General features: G+C 53.8%; 2 protein-coding genes and 1 long non-coding RNA gene across 12 annotated transcripts in view; 1 reads left to right on the plus strand and 2 right to left on the minus strand.

The window, feature by feature from the left end:
- Def8 (differentially expressed in FDCP 8 homolog) overlaps positions 1-350 on the minus strand; it is an 18,784-nt gene extending 18,434 nt beyond the window's left edge. For 3 of the 10 annotated variants that reach the window (XM_015495921.2, XM_015495919.2, XM_048792500.1), the window contains exon 1: positions 212-230. Coding sequence is in view for 1 of the 10 variants with exons in the window: in XM_015495920.2 (XP_015351406.2) it covers positions 212-318 (107 nt within the window). In the remaining 9 variants the exon portion in view is untranslated. Of the gene's footprint in view, positions 1-42; positions 110-211 lie in introns of those variants that run through there. The other 7 variants (XR_007343619.1, XM_015495918.2, XM_048792502.1 and 4 more) reach the window with 5 other exon arrangements.
- LOC125613132 lies at positions 275-2,756 on the plus strand. The gene is made up of 3 exons (XR_007343620.1): positions 275-411; positions 650-864; positions 1,713-2,756. It is a non-coding gene; the product is annotated as an uncharacterized LOC125613132 (long non-coding RNA).
- Positions 2,757-9,637: 6,881 nt separating this feature from the next.
- Tubb3 (tubulin beta 3 class III) lies at positions 9,638-12,643 on the minus strand. The gene is made up of 3 exons (XM_015495924.2): positions 12,533-12,643; positions 11,989-12,099; positions 9,638-11,037 (listed from the first exon to the last, which is right to left on the minus strand). The coding sequence occupies exons 2-3, from the start codon at positions 12,047-12,049 to the stop codon at positions 9,962-9,964; spliced, it is 1,137 nt and encodes a 378-aa protein (XP_015351410.2). The 5' UTR covers positions 12,050-12,099; positions 12,533-12,643; the 3' UTR covers positions 9,638-9,961.
- Between the last annotated feature and the right edge of the window lie 3,128 nt (positions 12,644-15,771).

Here is a 15,771-nt window from a genome sequence, read left to right on the forward strand (position 1 = left end):
GAGGAGCCCAGAGGGTGGGCAGGCTGGGCCGCGAGTCCGAACCCTGCCTGCGGCGCGCCGGGGGCCTCCCGCCGGCTCTGCGCTCCGGCTTCCGCGTCCGAAGCCGGGCTTCAGGAGGTCCTGCCGGGCGGGCCGGGCGCGCCCGAGGCCCAGCGCTCCCGCTCCCCGCCCGCTGGCCGGGCCCGCCGCCCGGAGGCCGCTCTGCGCTCACCAGAACTCCGCCGCCGCCGCCGCTACATTGTAACCCGTCGCGCCTCGGCCGCTACATTGTGTCCGGCCCCTCCGCGCGCTGCTGCCGCCTGCGGCCCGGAGGCTCATGACACCAGGTCCCCAGGGCGCGCCCTGCCCGGCGCCCGGCGGCCCCCACGTCCCGCCCCGGGAAGTGGGCTACTCGTCAGCTCACCGTGGTAAGTCCGGAGGCTGCAAAAGTCCTGGTTAAAACCGAGCCACATCCCTTTAAAAAAAGAAAAGTGGGGCTGGGGATGTGGCTCAAGCGGTAACGCGCTCCCCTGGCCTGCGCGGGGCGCTGGGTTCGATCCTCAGCACCACATAAAATGAAGATGTTGTGCCCACCCAAAACTGAAAAATAAACATTAAATAATATTCCCTCTCTCTCTCTCTCTCTCTCTCTCAAAAAAAAAAAAAAAAGAAAGAAAAGAGAAAAAAGAAGAGTGTGTGTGAGGGGCAAGCCTGTAGTCCCAGTCACTCCGGAATGACTCCAGAGGATCAGGAGTTGGAGCCTGGGCAATATTGCAAGACCCGGTCTGGGGCGGGGGACCCCTCTTGGATGAGGAAAAGCGAGAACCGCCTTACAGGCAGCAGACGTTGTGCTGGACCTCGTCGGTCTTCTCCGTTGGTGAGCAGGTAGCTTCACTCATCTACCCCAGTTTGCTCTCAAGTCCATCCTCGACCCAGGGAGGCTGGGGTTGTTCAGTGCAGCAGCAGTGGGAGCAGCCTCTGCCGCGGAGGCTGGAGTTACTACTGCTTTCTGGTAGTTTGTAGACAGAAGCAGGGTTGCTCCAGCTCACAGTCCTGCCCCCCAGCTCAGGGATGAGCTTTATCCCTGCAGGGAGGAACTGAGACAGAGGAGGGCAGCTGTGGGGCATGGTGCCCCTGTTTCTGGTCTCTGTGGAAAGACTCTGGAAATGGCCACTTTGCTCAAAGAGGGCACCATGATGATAGAGCCTATAACTGGGGGCTCGCAAGTGGGAACTCCAGACCACCTCTTTTAACCCTATCCAAGCCTGGAGGTGGCTGGTCTACAGGTGGGGTGGCCCATCAACTTCACAAAGATCACATCACCAATAAGGAGTGAAGCAAGATTGCAACCCAGCTCTGGGTGACTTGGTGCCTGGTGCTCATCCTCTCCAGACCTGTTCATACTGGAGGGGAATTCACTGAGCTGGGATTCTCAGGCTGCTGGTCTGATGGTCTGATTGTCCCTCCCTGGCCCCTGTCCTGAAGACTCTTTTCCACCTGGCCTTTCTCCCTGCTTCTCTCCTGCCTGCCCTTGTGGTCTTCTGGCAAGCCCAGGACTGGGCCACAACAAAGGAGAATGAACAGAGAGGCCTTCAGGGGGCACCTTTTCCTGCTCACCCACCCCACCAGCTGCTCCTTCAGGTCTCCTGCTTCTGGACCCTGTAGTGCTCTGACTCTGCCCTGGATCCTTTTACCCCTCTGTCCTTGCTCACTCCTTTTCTGGATGCCTTCAGGCAGGTGACTCTAAGAAACAACTCTGTCAATGGCTCCCCAGTGCTGCCTCACTCACTCCTCATGACTCGGAGGCTGACATCCGGCGCTCTTCTTGACATCACCCCTGGGATGTCTGATCAGCCATTCACACTCAACATGTCCAAGTGGGCACTCAGCCTCTTCAAAGCTGTACCACCCTGAATGGCAGCTGCACCTGTCCCCAACCCCTTTCCCCCCAAGTCCACTCTCAGCTCAGCAGCCACAGCCATCCTGGGAGAAAGAAGCCTGTTGCAGACTCCACCTCAGGGCTCCCTCGCCAGTCTCTCTCCTTGGTTCCCAACAGGCCAGGCCGCACCCTCAGCCCTTGCTCCCCAGTCTCCTCCACGGCTTCCTCCTGCACTGGTTGTGGTGATCCTTCCCTCATGCTCAGCTCGAGCACTGTCTGGTGCCCCCCATCTTGTATGTTTTCACTTATTGTCTGCCCTCCCACTACCACCAGAAGCTAGGAGCTGCAGGCGAGCTATCTGTTGTCTTCCTTCACTGGTCCTGGGCCCTGGACACAGACCACTAGTTTCATGGACTGAAGAAGGGTTGAATGCCCAGGCAAGGCCAGGGCTGAGAGGAAGACAGTGCGCTTAGCAGGCAATGTCAGTACCAACTGTCGACCTGAGCCTGCACTTGTGCAAGTAGTGGGTCCTGGTCCAGCTCCAAGGAGAGCCAGATGTGAGTCCATACTTGACTCACAATTTAAGGTCCGCCTCTCTCTAACTGGTATATGTCATGACCATATCTCCACTCATTCAACAATGCATTTATTGAGCACCAACTGTGTACCATGTTCTGACTGAGCACCAAAATATGGTGCTGAGAAGACAGACAAGATCCCAGCACCCAGGAGGGCAGACAGACACTAAGCAAAGAAGCAAACTAATCAGGGATGTGTTGAGACTCATTCATGTTGTGCAGGGAGCAGTTGTTGACTCTTTTTATTGCTATTGATAAACATCTGGGCTGTTGCCACTGTTTGATATTACAAATAAAACTGCTAGAACATTTGTGTGCAAGTCTTTGTGTGGACATATGCCTTTATTTCTCCTAGGCAAAATACTCAGCAGCAGAATAGGTAGATCATATGGAGTGTGATCAATTTTCTAAAAAACTTAAAACCCTCTCATGGTGGTCATGCCATTGCACATTCTTACTGGCATCTGGTCACCCTCAGTGTCTTTAACATCACTGTGGTCATTGTCTCTGCTGGAAGAGTCTGGTAAAGTGGCATGGCTGATTGATCTCAGTACTTTGGACTGAATTCAGGGTCACTCTACCACTGAGCTAAACCCCCAACCCTTTTAATTTTATTTTTCATTTTAAGACAGGGTCTCACTAAGTGGCCCAGACTGACCTCTAATGGGATTCTTCCATTTTAGCTTCCCAAGTAGCTGTGGGTCTAGGTGTGCACCACATCACCCCATTATGACTTTATTTTCAAAAAATCACTGTGAAGCTCAGTGCGGTGGCCATGCCTGTAATCCCAGCTACTTGGGTGGCTGTGGAAGAAGGATCACAAGTTTGAGGTCAGCATCAGCAACTTAGCAAAGCCCTAGCAACTTCCCTGTTTCAAAATGAAAAAGGACAGGGGATATGGCTCAATATAAAGCACCCTAGGATCCAATTCTAAAAAAAAAAAAAAAAAAAACACTCACAAATCCCTCTGATGCTGATCCATGGAGAAAGGATCAGAACAGGTAGGAAAGGGATATTTCACAAAGTGTTGACATTTTCTCTCCAAGAGCCAGGTGGTCCCAAACCTATGAACCCATCCCTCCTACCCCCACCCCATTTCTGCTCCTGTTTTCAGAAGCCTCCTTCCTCTATTCAGTTATGTCTGCTAGCTCTCCCCCACCTTCCCCTCTCTAAAAGCCCCCCTCTGTAGGTGAAGACTCCCCTGGGTTCCACCCTACCCTGCAGTCAGGGGTGAACCAGGTGGCCAGGACAGGGATGCCTGGACACTTACGCTCCCCCTTTCTGAGACATGCTGGCCAGTTTCAGTTAACTCTGAGTGTGACCTTGGTGAGTCCAGTGTTTTCTGTTTTTGTTAATCTTTGTTTTCGGACAATCATCCTGCTCCTAAGAGTGGAAAAGGTCAGCATTAGGGCTACAGTTTTCCATGGGGAATAATAGTCCATGGCCACCCACTGGAGGAGGGGAGCACTAGTGCAATGCTAGGTGAAGTCCCCCAGAGGGGGAACTTTTGCAAGAGGCAGAGATGTCTGAGAGGGCGGGTAGGTGCCAGGTTCCCCTCCCTGACCCTTCCCCATCCTGTCACATAGTCCACACCATACAGTGGTGCTTGTGGGTCTGAAGGGTGGGTAAGGGGGTAGGAAGTGATTGGTCTCAAAATCAGAACAATAAAGGCACAGGTGGCCAAGGAGGACTGGCTCACCTAGGCCATAGGAGCAAAGCTGCAGCTCTTATTGGTGAAGGTGCTCTGGAGGGAAGCAGATGTTTGGCCACTGTAAGCCCAGAGGGGAGACACACAACCTTCACCAAGACTCAGGGCAAGCTAGCAAAGAGCCTCCTCATCTTCTCTGTGAAATGCAGATAAAGGAAAAACTGAGTCCTGGAGTGGGAGAACTGTCCAGGTCTAGGGTAGTACAGAGCACGATTTATGGGGGGACTCACTCACAGAAGCTGTGGTCAGCATGTCCAGGATTCTTGCAGTTTGGGTCAGAAGGAGGGGACTTATATTTGGTCAGCTGAAACAGTGTATCTCAAGCTAGTAAAGAGGAGTCAAGCTCGTTCCTGTTGGATGGCAGCAGGGTAAAGCTCCACTGTCTGAGGGTCTGTTTATTTACGGTATGTTGGGAAGGTTCAGGGAGGTGTATGGTAGAGTCCTAGGAGAGGACCTGACAAAGAGAAAGCTCTGTGGAAAGTGGTCATTCTTTATCTTGGAAGCAGATTTAGCAAAGCAGAACTGGTCAAAGGCATTTCAGGCACGGGTGCAGATGAGAGATGCCCAGCTGCCTCTTCACCTTCTTTGAGCTAGCCATTCTCCCAGAGGGCAGGCACAGCTGCTCAGTTTGTGCATGTGCAACTCCAGGGGCACTCTTCTCTCCTTCAGTTATGACCACCTGGGGTTGTACTATGTGGCAGCTCCATCAGTCCCTTTTGGACACCCATCTGAGCTGCGGTGAGTGGGAACAGAAGAGAAGAGGAGCTGAGGCGCTCACTGCCCCCACCCCTCTTGGCCACCACTCTCACTGAAAGCACATGGAAGAATACAAAAAGAAGAAGGGGATGGAGGCAGACCTCCATGGACCACATTTTTGAGGGGAAATTCGTGGCAGGCCGCAACAAAGGGCTGGGTTTTATAGGGCTTAGCGCCGCCAGGTCGTGGAAGGAGTTCTGGTGGCCAGCTCATTTAGGACAGGGCAGGAGGGCAGGTGGGGGGCAGTAAGGGAAGTTCCCTGAGGCCTGTTGTCCATATCCTTCACTCGCAGTGACCAGGAGTGAGCTGTCCATGTGCTTGAGTGTACCAAACGGCACTTGAGCTCCACTCAGCGCGGGGGCGGGGGCAGCTGTGCTGGGGCAGAGCGCAGTAGCAGGACACAGGCAGAGCTGTGCAGAAGGGTGCCTTGACTTCGCGAAGATCCTGCGTGGTATTAGGACTGGTACATTCCATTCACCAGTTGCAATTGGATCTTCTCTCCCCACATAGAGTTGTGACCCACCCACCTGTTTGTTTATAGTGTGGTACCTGGAGTCCTTTCTTCTTCACAACTTAAAAGACACTGCTGCTGTTACATTAAAATTGCAAAAATGCTGTAGTGGTGGTTCTGACCTGTAGTCTCAGCTACTCAGGAGGCTGAGGAGGGAGGATCTCTTGAGCCCAGGAGTTCAAGACCAGCCTGAGCAACACAAGGAGACCATGTCTCCAAAAAGAAAAGAAAGTTATAGGAGGTGATTGCCTTGGGGGAGGGGGCTAAGCTCACGGTTAACTCCACATGCCTGCTCAAAACAGATCCACACAATACAACTGAACCTGAAACTAGTTGTGCTTGTGATGAGGAAGTCCCTTCTGCTTTAACTTTGAAAAACCAACTAGAATTCTGCTTTTCCTTTCTGCACAAAGCGGCTGTCCATCCCCATATGGCAGCTGTTATGGTCTGCACATGAGGTCTGCAGGAGGTGAGGTGGATGATCTGATTGTAAAATGGTGACCTAGTCAGATTAAGCAATCCGATGGGCTCCTGGTGATAACTAGCCCGGTGGGGCATGGCTGGAGAGTTGTACATCTTGTTCCAAGCTCCTCCTGCCCTCTCTCTCCTTCCTGGCTGCCGTGTGCTGACCAGCTTCCCTCTGCTAGGCCTTCCCTCCGTGAGGTCCTGCCTCAGTTCCGGTCCAGAGCAATGGAGTTGACTGATCAGGGACTGAGCCCTGAAACCATGAAACAAAACAGACTTTTCCTCCTCAAGATTCTTCTTGGACATTTTGGTCATCAGGAGGAAAAGCTGACTGACCCAGAAGCCCACCCCAAACCCACTGGCATCAAACAGGAGCCCTTTTATCATGTTCACCGTGACGTGCCTGTCCCAGATGGGGACCCCAACCTGGAGCTCCATACACATTCTCTTTGGGGTGTTTGTTGTTGTTTTGTTTTTGCAGCTATTCTTACAAAAGGCCATTCTGGGTTCTAGAGGAAGGGGTTAGACTCTCTCGGTGAGAGTGGCCAGGCTGTGGCCGGGCCTGTGGTGTGGAAGACGTTCTGTGGCCTTCTTTGGAAGATGCAACTTGTCAGGTGCAGAACATCTTCACCTTCAGACGAGCTTCCTGCACTCCAAGGCTGGGAGGTCATACAAGAGAGGAGGCAGCAGAGAGAGGCCAAGAAGGGAAGGCAGAGGGGGAAGAGGGAGCAGAGAGTGTGGGCCCCAGAGCTACAGCAAGGGGCTCCAGGTAGCACACCACCCACTCTCTGTCTGCAGCATCATGGCCCCAGCTGGCGCAGCCTCTGCCAGTGCAGGCTCAGCCCGGCCACCAGTGGTCTAGTATGAGCTGCAGGTGGCCTGAGCTGTGCATTCAAGGAACATAAATGAGGGCTGGGGTTGCGGCTCAACAGCAGAGCACTCGCCTCACATGTACAAGACCCTGGGTTCGATCCTCAGCACCACATAAAAATAAATGAATAAAGTAACGATATTGTGTCCAACTACAACTAAAAAAAAATGGATATTAAAAAAGGAACATGAAGGAAAGTGGTGTGAACAGATGTAACTGGAAGGAGAGGTAGGTGTGAGGCCACTGAGTGACTCTGCTGCCCTTGAGGAGTGGGCTCTGCAGGGTATGAGCAAGGAACAGTGAGCACTGACCGCCATCCCACGAGCACGTGGCCGCCATATGAGGAAGGGATCAAAGTGGCCCAGCAGGAGCAGGAGCCCAGTAAGGACCCGACAAAATGGCAGACATAGCAGCAGATGTGGGGATTGGAGTTCTGGGCGGATTCTGAAGATCATGTGATAAAATACCTGAGAAAATCAACTTAAAAGGAAGAAAGGCTTGTTTTCGCTCAGGGTTTAAGAGATTTGGCCTGTTGTTTGGGTCTTGTGTTAAGGCAGAGCCTCATGGTGGAAGCCTGTGGTGGGGAAAACCTGTTCACCATGTCACCTGGAAAGCAGAAGCAAAGAGCGAGAACGCAACTGGGTCCCAATGTCCCCTTCAAGGGCTCACACCCAGTGACCTAACATCCTTCCACAAGGCCCCACTTCCTCAAAGTTCTACCACCTCCCAATAGTAAGCGCCGCAGGCTGGAGAGCCAGCCTTCAGCACCTGACCTTTTGGGAACATTTAAGATCCAAACTCTAATGTGGAGCCACCTGATTTGCTGGCGGCAGGTGTGAGACACACTGGGGATTCTGGGCTTTATCTATGGCTTCACAGCTGCTGTGAGGTGAAGGGTCTTCCTCCACCCAGGGAAACCCTGAGATTTGGCCCAAGTACCTGGAAGACAGTAGGCATCACCAAAGTGGGTACACGGGCCTGGGGAGGGGGTCAGGACATTGGAGTTCAGTGTGTGCCAGACTGTTTGGGACACCTCTTGGATCTCTGTGCAGTCCCTTCCTGGGCATCTGGGCCGGCCCACTGGACACAGCACAGTGACACTGGGCCTGTTTCTGACTTGGCCCTAGGAGGGCCTGGTGTCCTTGGAAGCAGCTGCATGTAATCTGGCCCACACAAGATCACCGTGGTCAGGAATAGGCTGCATGGAGAACAGGCAGACCGTGCCTTGTGCACAGCTGGTGACCAGCGGATGTCAGTCTCAAGAGTGCGGCTTTGGGCTCTGAGTCATCCCAGCCAACACCGTGGGGCGTCAAAAGTCACCTGGTTAACAGGATAAACGCTATTTTGTTAAGTTTGGAGTGGTTTGTTACACAGTGACAGCTGAGACATCACCTGCACATCTGTGTTGCCATCTGTGCTGGACACCAGTGCCCAGCCTACATTAGGACCAGAACCAGAGGTGCGTGGCCCTCAGGGGCTTCAGTTCTCTGCTCGGAAGCCAGAGCTAGCCGCCCCCTCAGTCTCATTTCTTCTGCACACAAAGCTGCATGAAGGTGATGTGAAAAAGTACTGCCTACATGGAAGCCACTTCTGGGGTACCGCCAAGCAGAGTACAGGGCATTTGGGTTTGACAACATGCCTTGGCTTACCAGACAAGGGGCCACAGGGAGGCAAAATGGAGTCTTGCCCCAGGCAAGCAATGCACACCTGTGGGAGACCAACCTTACAAGTGACTGAATCATACTCCCCAGCTAGGTTAGGTGCTGAGGCGCTCAGTCACAGAAATGTGTCAGAGCTTTCCCCATCTTCTTGGGTCCAAGGGTCCGTGTCTCGTGCATGGGTATATCTTGCTACAGCCCCATGGGTGGAGCTACGCTCACCTGTTCCTTTGTAATATAACCCCTTGCCCTGTTTAGGGTAGAATCTTCCATGGAAGTGCCTTGTGTGTGTCCCCTTCTCTTACTGTGCCCTTGGGTGTGGCCTACCCAGGTGTCAGTCAACCTGCTGACAGTGGACATCATGAAGATAGACTCAGCCCCCTGAAACCTGACCCCTGGCCTCAACAAAAGGGGTCAGCCCGTGCTCTCGCTCTCTTTCTGCAGACCCTTAAGGTCAGAGGAGCCGTCACAGCGACCACAAAGAAAAAGGTATTTTTGTCTCTTGTGTGGTTATTTTGCACAGCCAGTCAGCCCTGTTCAACTGGAGCGAACCCTGAGCCTTTTAGTCGCGAGAACAGAAACCCGGCACACACCCACCATGGGCGCCTGGGCAGTTGACTTCTTTGGGCTTCAAAAAGTCAGTTCCAACCTGACTTCTTACTCTGTAGGAGGAGATGGGATGTGGGTGAGCATCTCTTCCACAAAGCCCTCTTCGGGTGCCAGTGTCACGGGACACTGGGCCTCCTGCAGCTGCAAGAAACGTCCACCAGGGGGTGCAGGGAGCCATCACACCTCACTGTCCCCAACCAGGACCTTTCCAGAAGGCTCCCTTCCTAGCCTCCCTAGCTCGGGTCTCAGGCTTCAGGTCTGAAGCCAGTTACTGCACTGACCAGGGGGTGATTAGAGAGAAGCACTGAGCCTGAGCTGCCCTGAGGGGGGCCTGGGACAAGTGTGGGATTCCTCCTGAGTCCCAGGAGACACTGGGGTTCAGGGACAGGGCTTCACCCAGGCCTGGCTGGTCCTCCTCCAGCTCTCCTTCCCCACTTTAGGAGCTCCCAGGGCTGTGCCCTCGACACACCTGGCTTCCAGAACAGGCCTGGGTCAGATGCCAGCCTGGGAACCATGGCCTGTCCCCATCTGGGCCACACTGCCACCTCTCCTCACCCTTCTGAACCAGACTTTCCAGAATGAAAAAAAAAAAAAAAAAAAATCTCCAGCACCAGGCAGGGGTATCTGACAGCAATAGATTTATTAAGTATCCCCCCAAAATATAAACACAAACCAGTAAAAAACAAAACAAACCATAAAACATCAGGCCTGGAGCCACAACTAAAGAGACAATGAGCAACACGACATGGACATGGCCTAAGTGGGAGGACAGCCCAGTGGACTCCTGTGGGGTGGGGTTGGCGGTAAATACTGAAGGACAGCGTCAGAGCCCTGGGGTGCTGCGGCCTGGGAAGCAAAGCTGGGGCAGCACGGTGGCTCCGCGGCACTGGGCCGGACGCTGCTGCCTGGCCCTGGCTGCAGTGGCCCGGCACCAGCTGAGAACGGCTTCACTTGGGGCCCTGGGCCTCGGACTCCTCCTCCTCGTCCTCGTACATCTCGCCCTCCTCCTCGGCCGTGGCGTCCTGGTACTGCTGGTACTCGGACACCAGGTCGTTCATGTTGCTCTCGGCCTCGGTGAACTCCATCTCGTCCATGCCCTCGCCCGTGTACCAGTGCAGGAAGGCCTTCCGCCGGAACATGGCCGTGAACTGCTCCGAGATGCGCTTGAACAGCTCCTGGATGGCCGTGCTGTTGCCGATGAAGGTGGAGGACATCTTGAGCCCACGCGGTGGGATGTCGCACACGGCCACCTTGACGTTGTTGGGGATCCACTCCACGAAGTAGCTGCTGTTCTTACTCTGGATGGCCAGCATCTGCTCGTCCACCTCCTTCATGGACATGCGCCCACGGAAAACGGTGGCCACGGTGAGATAGCGGCCGTGGCGCGGGTCGCAGGCGGCCATCATGTTCTTGGCGTCGAACATCTGCTGGGTGAGCTCGGGCACGGTCAGCGCGCGGTACTGCTGGCTGCCCCGGGCGGTCAAGGGCGCGAAGCCCGGCATGAAGAAGTGCAGGCGCGGGAAGGGCACCATGTTCACGGCCAGCTTGCGCAGGTCGGCGTTGAGCTGGCCCGGGAAGCGCAGCGAGGTGGTGACCCCGCTCATGGTGGCCGACACCAGGTGGTTGAGGTCCCCGTAGGTGGGCGTGGCCAGCTTGAGGGTGCGGAAGCAGATGTCGTAGAGTGCCTCGTTGTCGATGCAGTAGGTCTCGTCCGTGTTCTCCACCAGCTGGTGGATGGACAGCGTGGCGTTGTAGGGCTCCACCACCGTGTCCGACACCTTGGGCGAGGGCACCACACTGAAGGTGTTCATGATGCGGTCGGGGTACTCCTCTCGCACCTTGCTGATGAGCAGCGTGCCCATGCCCGAGCCCGTGCCGCCGCCCAGCGAGTGGGTCAGCTGGAAGCCCTGCAGGCAGTCGCAGTTCTCGCACTCCTTGCGCACCACGTCTAGGACCGAGTCCACCAGCTCTGCGCCCTCCGTGTAGTGGCCCTTGGCCCAGTTGTTGCCGGCCCCACTCTGACCTGTGGGGTAAGAGGAGGAGGTGACAGGCAAGGGTCGAGGGTCTGCAGCCCAGACCAGCACCTGCCCGAGCACTGCAAAGGGACTTCAGAGGAGGTGCCTTCTTCTTTAAATATTTATTTTTTATTATTTTTTTAGGTGGACACAATCTGTTTATTTTTTATTTTTATGTGGTGTTGAGGATCGACCCCAGCGCCCTGCGCATGCCAGGCGAGTGGCTACCGCTTGCGCCACATCCCCAGCCCTGCCTGCTTTCTGTAAGTGCATTCCCTGCAGGGCACACCTTCTCCACCTGCGGGCCCTGGCCATGGAAACTGAGTGCTGGGGACTCTGGACAGGCAACTGAGACTCTGGGGTCAGTCCAGTGCCTTGTTGTCTCACAAGGGCAACCTGGGTGTCCAGCTCACCTTCCCTCCCACCCCACAGTCCCTGGTAGCTCAGGAAGTGAGGCAAGACCTCTTCCTGCATCTGTGTGAGTACAGGAATGTTGACCTCTTGCCACATGCTCATAAACAGAGTCCCCTAGAGGCCCTCAACTTCTGTCCCACCAGTTCCATATGATTCCAAAAACTTACTTGTATTTTTACTCCTCATTCTTCTTTTTTTTTTTTTAACATTTATTTTTTACTTGTAGGTGGACATAATACCTTTATTTTATTTTTATGTGGTGCTGAGGATTGAACCCAGTGCCTCACACATGCCAGGCGAGCACTCTTTCCTCTGAGCCACAGCACCAGCCCTCGTCATTCTTCTTGAAATGCAAGAGTGGTGTTTCCCACACAGAATCCTTTCTCTGGGCCTCTAGCACCCAAGTATAAACTGGAAAGATTAGTTCCAACCTGTATGGTCCCAGCAAAAGACTTTATCCTGTTTCTGACTCACCCCCTCTGCAATGTGGGTTCACCTGCTCAGGCTGCTGGGCCCTAAGTGCATATGTAGCAGGAGAAACTTACCAAAGATGAAGTTATCAGGCCTGAAGAGGTGCCCAAAGGCCCCAGACCGGACACTGTCCATGGTTCCAGGCTCCAGATCCACCAGAATGGCCCGAGGCACATACTTGTGAGCTGAGGGGAGAGGGGGGCTCAGTAATGTGGGTCTCAAGGTCTCCTCACTTCCTTCTAAATCCTGCCATGTATAAAATGGTTGATACCTTAGATGGCAGTCAAGTTGTGCATCCCTGTGGGCAGGTTGATATTTCACCAGTTTGCTATGGAAATCACTCTGCACTGGTTACCAAACAGCCCCCAACCAAGCCCTCCAGTGAGTGGGCTCTGGGCCCTCCCCCAGCCTGCTCCTCTGGACTGCACACCTGCCCTCTTTGCCATCAGAGGTCTGCACCTCACTCTGTGCTGGCTGCCAACTGACTTGACATTTTCATTCCGTGAGTATGAATGCCCAATCTCCAGGACACCTGCTAGCCTCTGGGCCAACCAGTGGAGGCAGAGGTGTTAGGACTCTGCCCACCCAGGCACCCGGTTCCCAAAGGCAGGTGCTCACAGGAGGCCTCATTATAGTAGACGCTGATGCGTTCCAGTTGCAGGTCCGAGTCCCCCACATAGTTGCCACTGGGGTCGATGCCGTGCTCATCACTGATGACTTCCCAGAACTGCAAGGGAGGCACAGAAGAGTCAGCGAGCAGCCACATCCAAGGCTAGGACCCACCCACCTGGGGCCTTATAACTCACAGCCTATGAGTAGGAAAACCCTGTGCTCTCACCTGTCAGACAACCCACTGCCTGCATGACCAGGCTGCCCCGGGGGCCCAGGGGTAGACCAGGGCTCAGCCCCCATAAACCAGGTTCCCAGACCCAGCTTTGCACTCATGGGCAAGGAGATAACACTTCCTGGGCTATATTATTCCTTCTTTCCAGACAAGGGAAAGCAGGCCCAGATCTGTCACATCCTTTAGCCACTATGTGTGGCCCTTGGCATCAGAGTAAGCAGTGTCCAGTGCTGGGGCTCAGCCCTGCCTGTCATGGTTTGATTGTGAGTTGTCCCCTAAAAGCTCACGTGTGAGACAATGCAAGAAGGCTTAAAGGAAAAATAACTGGGTTATAGCCTTAACCCAATCAGTGAATTGATCCCCTGATAGGATTAATTGGGTTAGCTGGAGGAGGTTGGGTCGCTGGGGGCATGCCTTTGGGGTATATATTTTGCATCTGGCTGTGGAATCTCTCTCTGGTTTCTGATCATCATGTGAGCTGTTTCCCTCTGCCATACTCTTCCACCAAGATGTTCAACCTCACTTGAGCCCTGAGGAATGGAGCCAGCCTTCTATGCACTGAGACCTCTGAAACTGTGAGCCTCAAATAAACTTTTCCTCTTCTAATTGTTCTTTTCAGGTCTTTTTATTCACAGCAGCAAAAACTGACCAAAACACTGTCTTAGCCAGGCAGACCCACAGGGACCCTGGGAGCCAGTGTTAGCAGGCACCCCCAACTGAGTCTGCAGCTGGGCTACTGGGGTCCCATGTGGGAATAACTTCCCTCAGGCCACCCTCACCTGGCCGTCCACATGGAACCTGGCAAGGCTAAGGCTCATGCCCTACCACCTGCTGCACCCACCTTGGGCGGGAACACACAGTGCTTCTCAAACTCTGGTCCCACACCTGCAGCGGAGCAGGGTAGGTAGCACAGGGCTTGTGCAGTAGCACCGTGATTGAGGACTCACAGCCTGGCCCCACCTCTTCCCAGCTGTGTGACCTCAGGCAGGTCACCAGGATTCTCTGTGCCCTGGTGCAGTCTGTACAGTGAGCTTGATAACAAATCTGTAGGAATACAGTGAGCTAATCTATGCAAAGCAAATTAACAGTTCATGGCAGATGGTTAGTACCATGCAGAACTGTTAGCCCACAGGCTGGCACACACCCTGGACGAGGGAGCATCAGAAGAAGTCTGCCCTCATCCCAGGGACACTTCCTTGGGGCACAGCATCTGCCTCCTAAGTCACATGTGTAAGACTCCAAGGATGTAGGCTGTGAGGCCCCTCCCGTCGCCTCCTCGGGGCTGCAGTGACTTCCAGATGAGTTACTGGTGCGAAGCCTTGGGAACAAAGGGCCTCTACATCGGAGTCATGTGCTGGTGGAAGAGAACAGTTTGCATGTGCTTCTCTATATTTGGATGTCTCTGAGAGAGACACAGAGAGCGGTGCCTGGGGTCCTGGGCTGGGAGAGAGACTGCTTTTCACAGACTATTCTTCTTTGGTACTGTGGGAATTGTCACGTGAACACATTGGCTTTTAAAGTAAGATTAGTTAAAAATAAAATTTTAAAAACTCCAAAGAGTATGAAGAAAGCATTCACTAATAAAAATCAGGAAAAATGTTTCCTGGCAGCTTATCCCAAGAGACTGTTTTCAGGGGTCACCTCTCAGCAAGGATGAGACTGGATTTCTTTCCCTCTTGTGTACTTTTGTCTTTACTAAGTTTTATTGTTCTCTTAGCAATAAGTGTGTGTTGATTTTCACAGATGGGTTGGAGGCATTTAGAGGTGTTCTTCTCTGACCCTGCAGGCTGTCTTAAAGAACTGTTTGGTTGCTGACCGTCCAGAGCCAGGGCCCTTGATCCATTAGTCTGGAGGGCCCCAGCCTCTGGCTACAGGGCCACCACTCACCAGTATCTGCAGAAGTGAGAGGAGCGCAACACAGTGTGTGTGTGTGACAGTGCACGCAACTCAGTCAGTGGTAGCCACATGTCCAGTGAGAAGCAGCCCTCCCCAGAGAGGACACCAGCCTCAACCTAGACAGACAATGATACCCACAAGCGACTGGCTCAGCCTTGACAAGAAAGCCTTCCACGGATGTGGGCTTCACTGGTAACAAGGTCTTCAGTGCTATTTAAAATTTTAAAACCATATGTGCAGGTAACTTAAATAAAATGGATCGGAAGAACAGAAAATTGTGTCTGGGCTTGGAGAGTAGGACCAAGAAGGGAAAAATGTTTCCTCATCTGCTTTGTTCTTTTTGGCAGAGCCTCAATATGTTGCCCAGGCTGGCCCTGAACTCCTGGGTTAAAGTGATCTTCTTTATTCCCCAGCCTTTCCCAGCAGCTGGGACTACAGATCTAAGCCACCGGACTCTGCAGTGTCTCAACTTTTCACAGGAAGAATATATCAACCATTGCATTTTTTTGTTAGTAAGAAATCGCTGGGCACAGTGCATACACCTGTGATCCTAGGGACTTGGGAGGCTGAGGCAGGACGAGAGCAAGTCTGAGGTCAGCCTCGCAACTCATAAAATCGACTTGACTCAAAGTAAAAAAATCAAAGAAAAAGGCTGGGATGCAGCTCAGTGGTACAGCTCCCCTGAGTTTGGCACTCGGATTAAATCATCTAAAATAAAGTCTTATCAGTAAAGAACATTATGTAAGATGTTTAATAATCAGAGCAATAGGACTTTGAAAATCAAGTAGCATCATCACAGAAAAGACACGGCCAGATGCAGCATGGGTCCTGGGTTCTGGGCCCAGCCTCGCTTGGCGACCCCAGGTTGTTGGCCGCAGCCCGAACCTTCTAGAGGACCAGGGGGCGGGACCCCAGAGGGCAAGGGGGGGCAGCCCCCTCCCATTGGCTTACAGGGCAGGCCCCGCCCTGATGCCCCGCCCAGCCCCGATGGAGGGGCGTCGCCCAGGCCTCAGGCGTTCTGTGGGGCGCAGACAAAGAGGACTGCAGGCGGGGTCCAGCGCTGCCCTGCCCTAGTGGGGAGGAGAGTGGGGTTGGGGCCTGGACCCAGCCGAGGGAG

Source organism: Marmota marmota, unplaced genomic scaffold, assembly GCF_001458135.2.
Source record: "Marmota marmota marmota unplaced genomic scaffold, marMar, whole genome shotgun sequence".
Classification (NCBI taxonomy): Eukaryota; Metazoa; Chordata; class Mammalia; order Rodentia; family Sciuridae; genus Marmota; species Marmota marmota.

Coding starts and splice junctions, on each gene's coding strand:
- Tubb3 (XM_015495924.2), bottom strand. CDS start 12,049: ATGGACAGTGTCCGGTCTGGGGCCTTTGGGCACCTCTTCAGGCCTGAT. Junction 11,038..11,988: donor GCCTGATAACTTCATCTTTG/GTAAGTTTCTCC, acceptor CTTACCCCACAG/GTCAGAGTGGGGCCGGCAAC.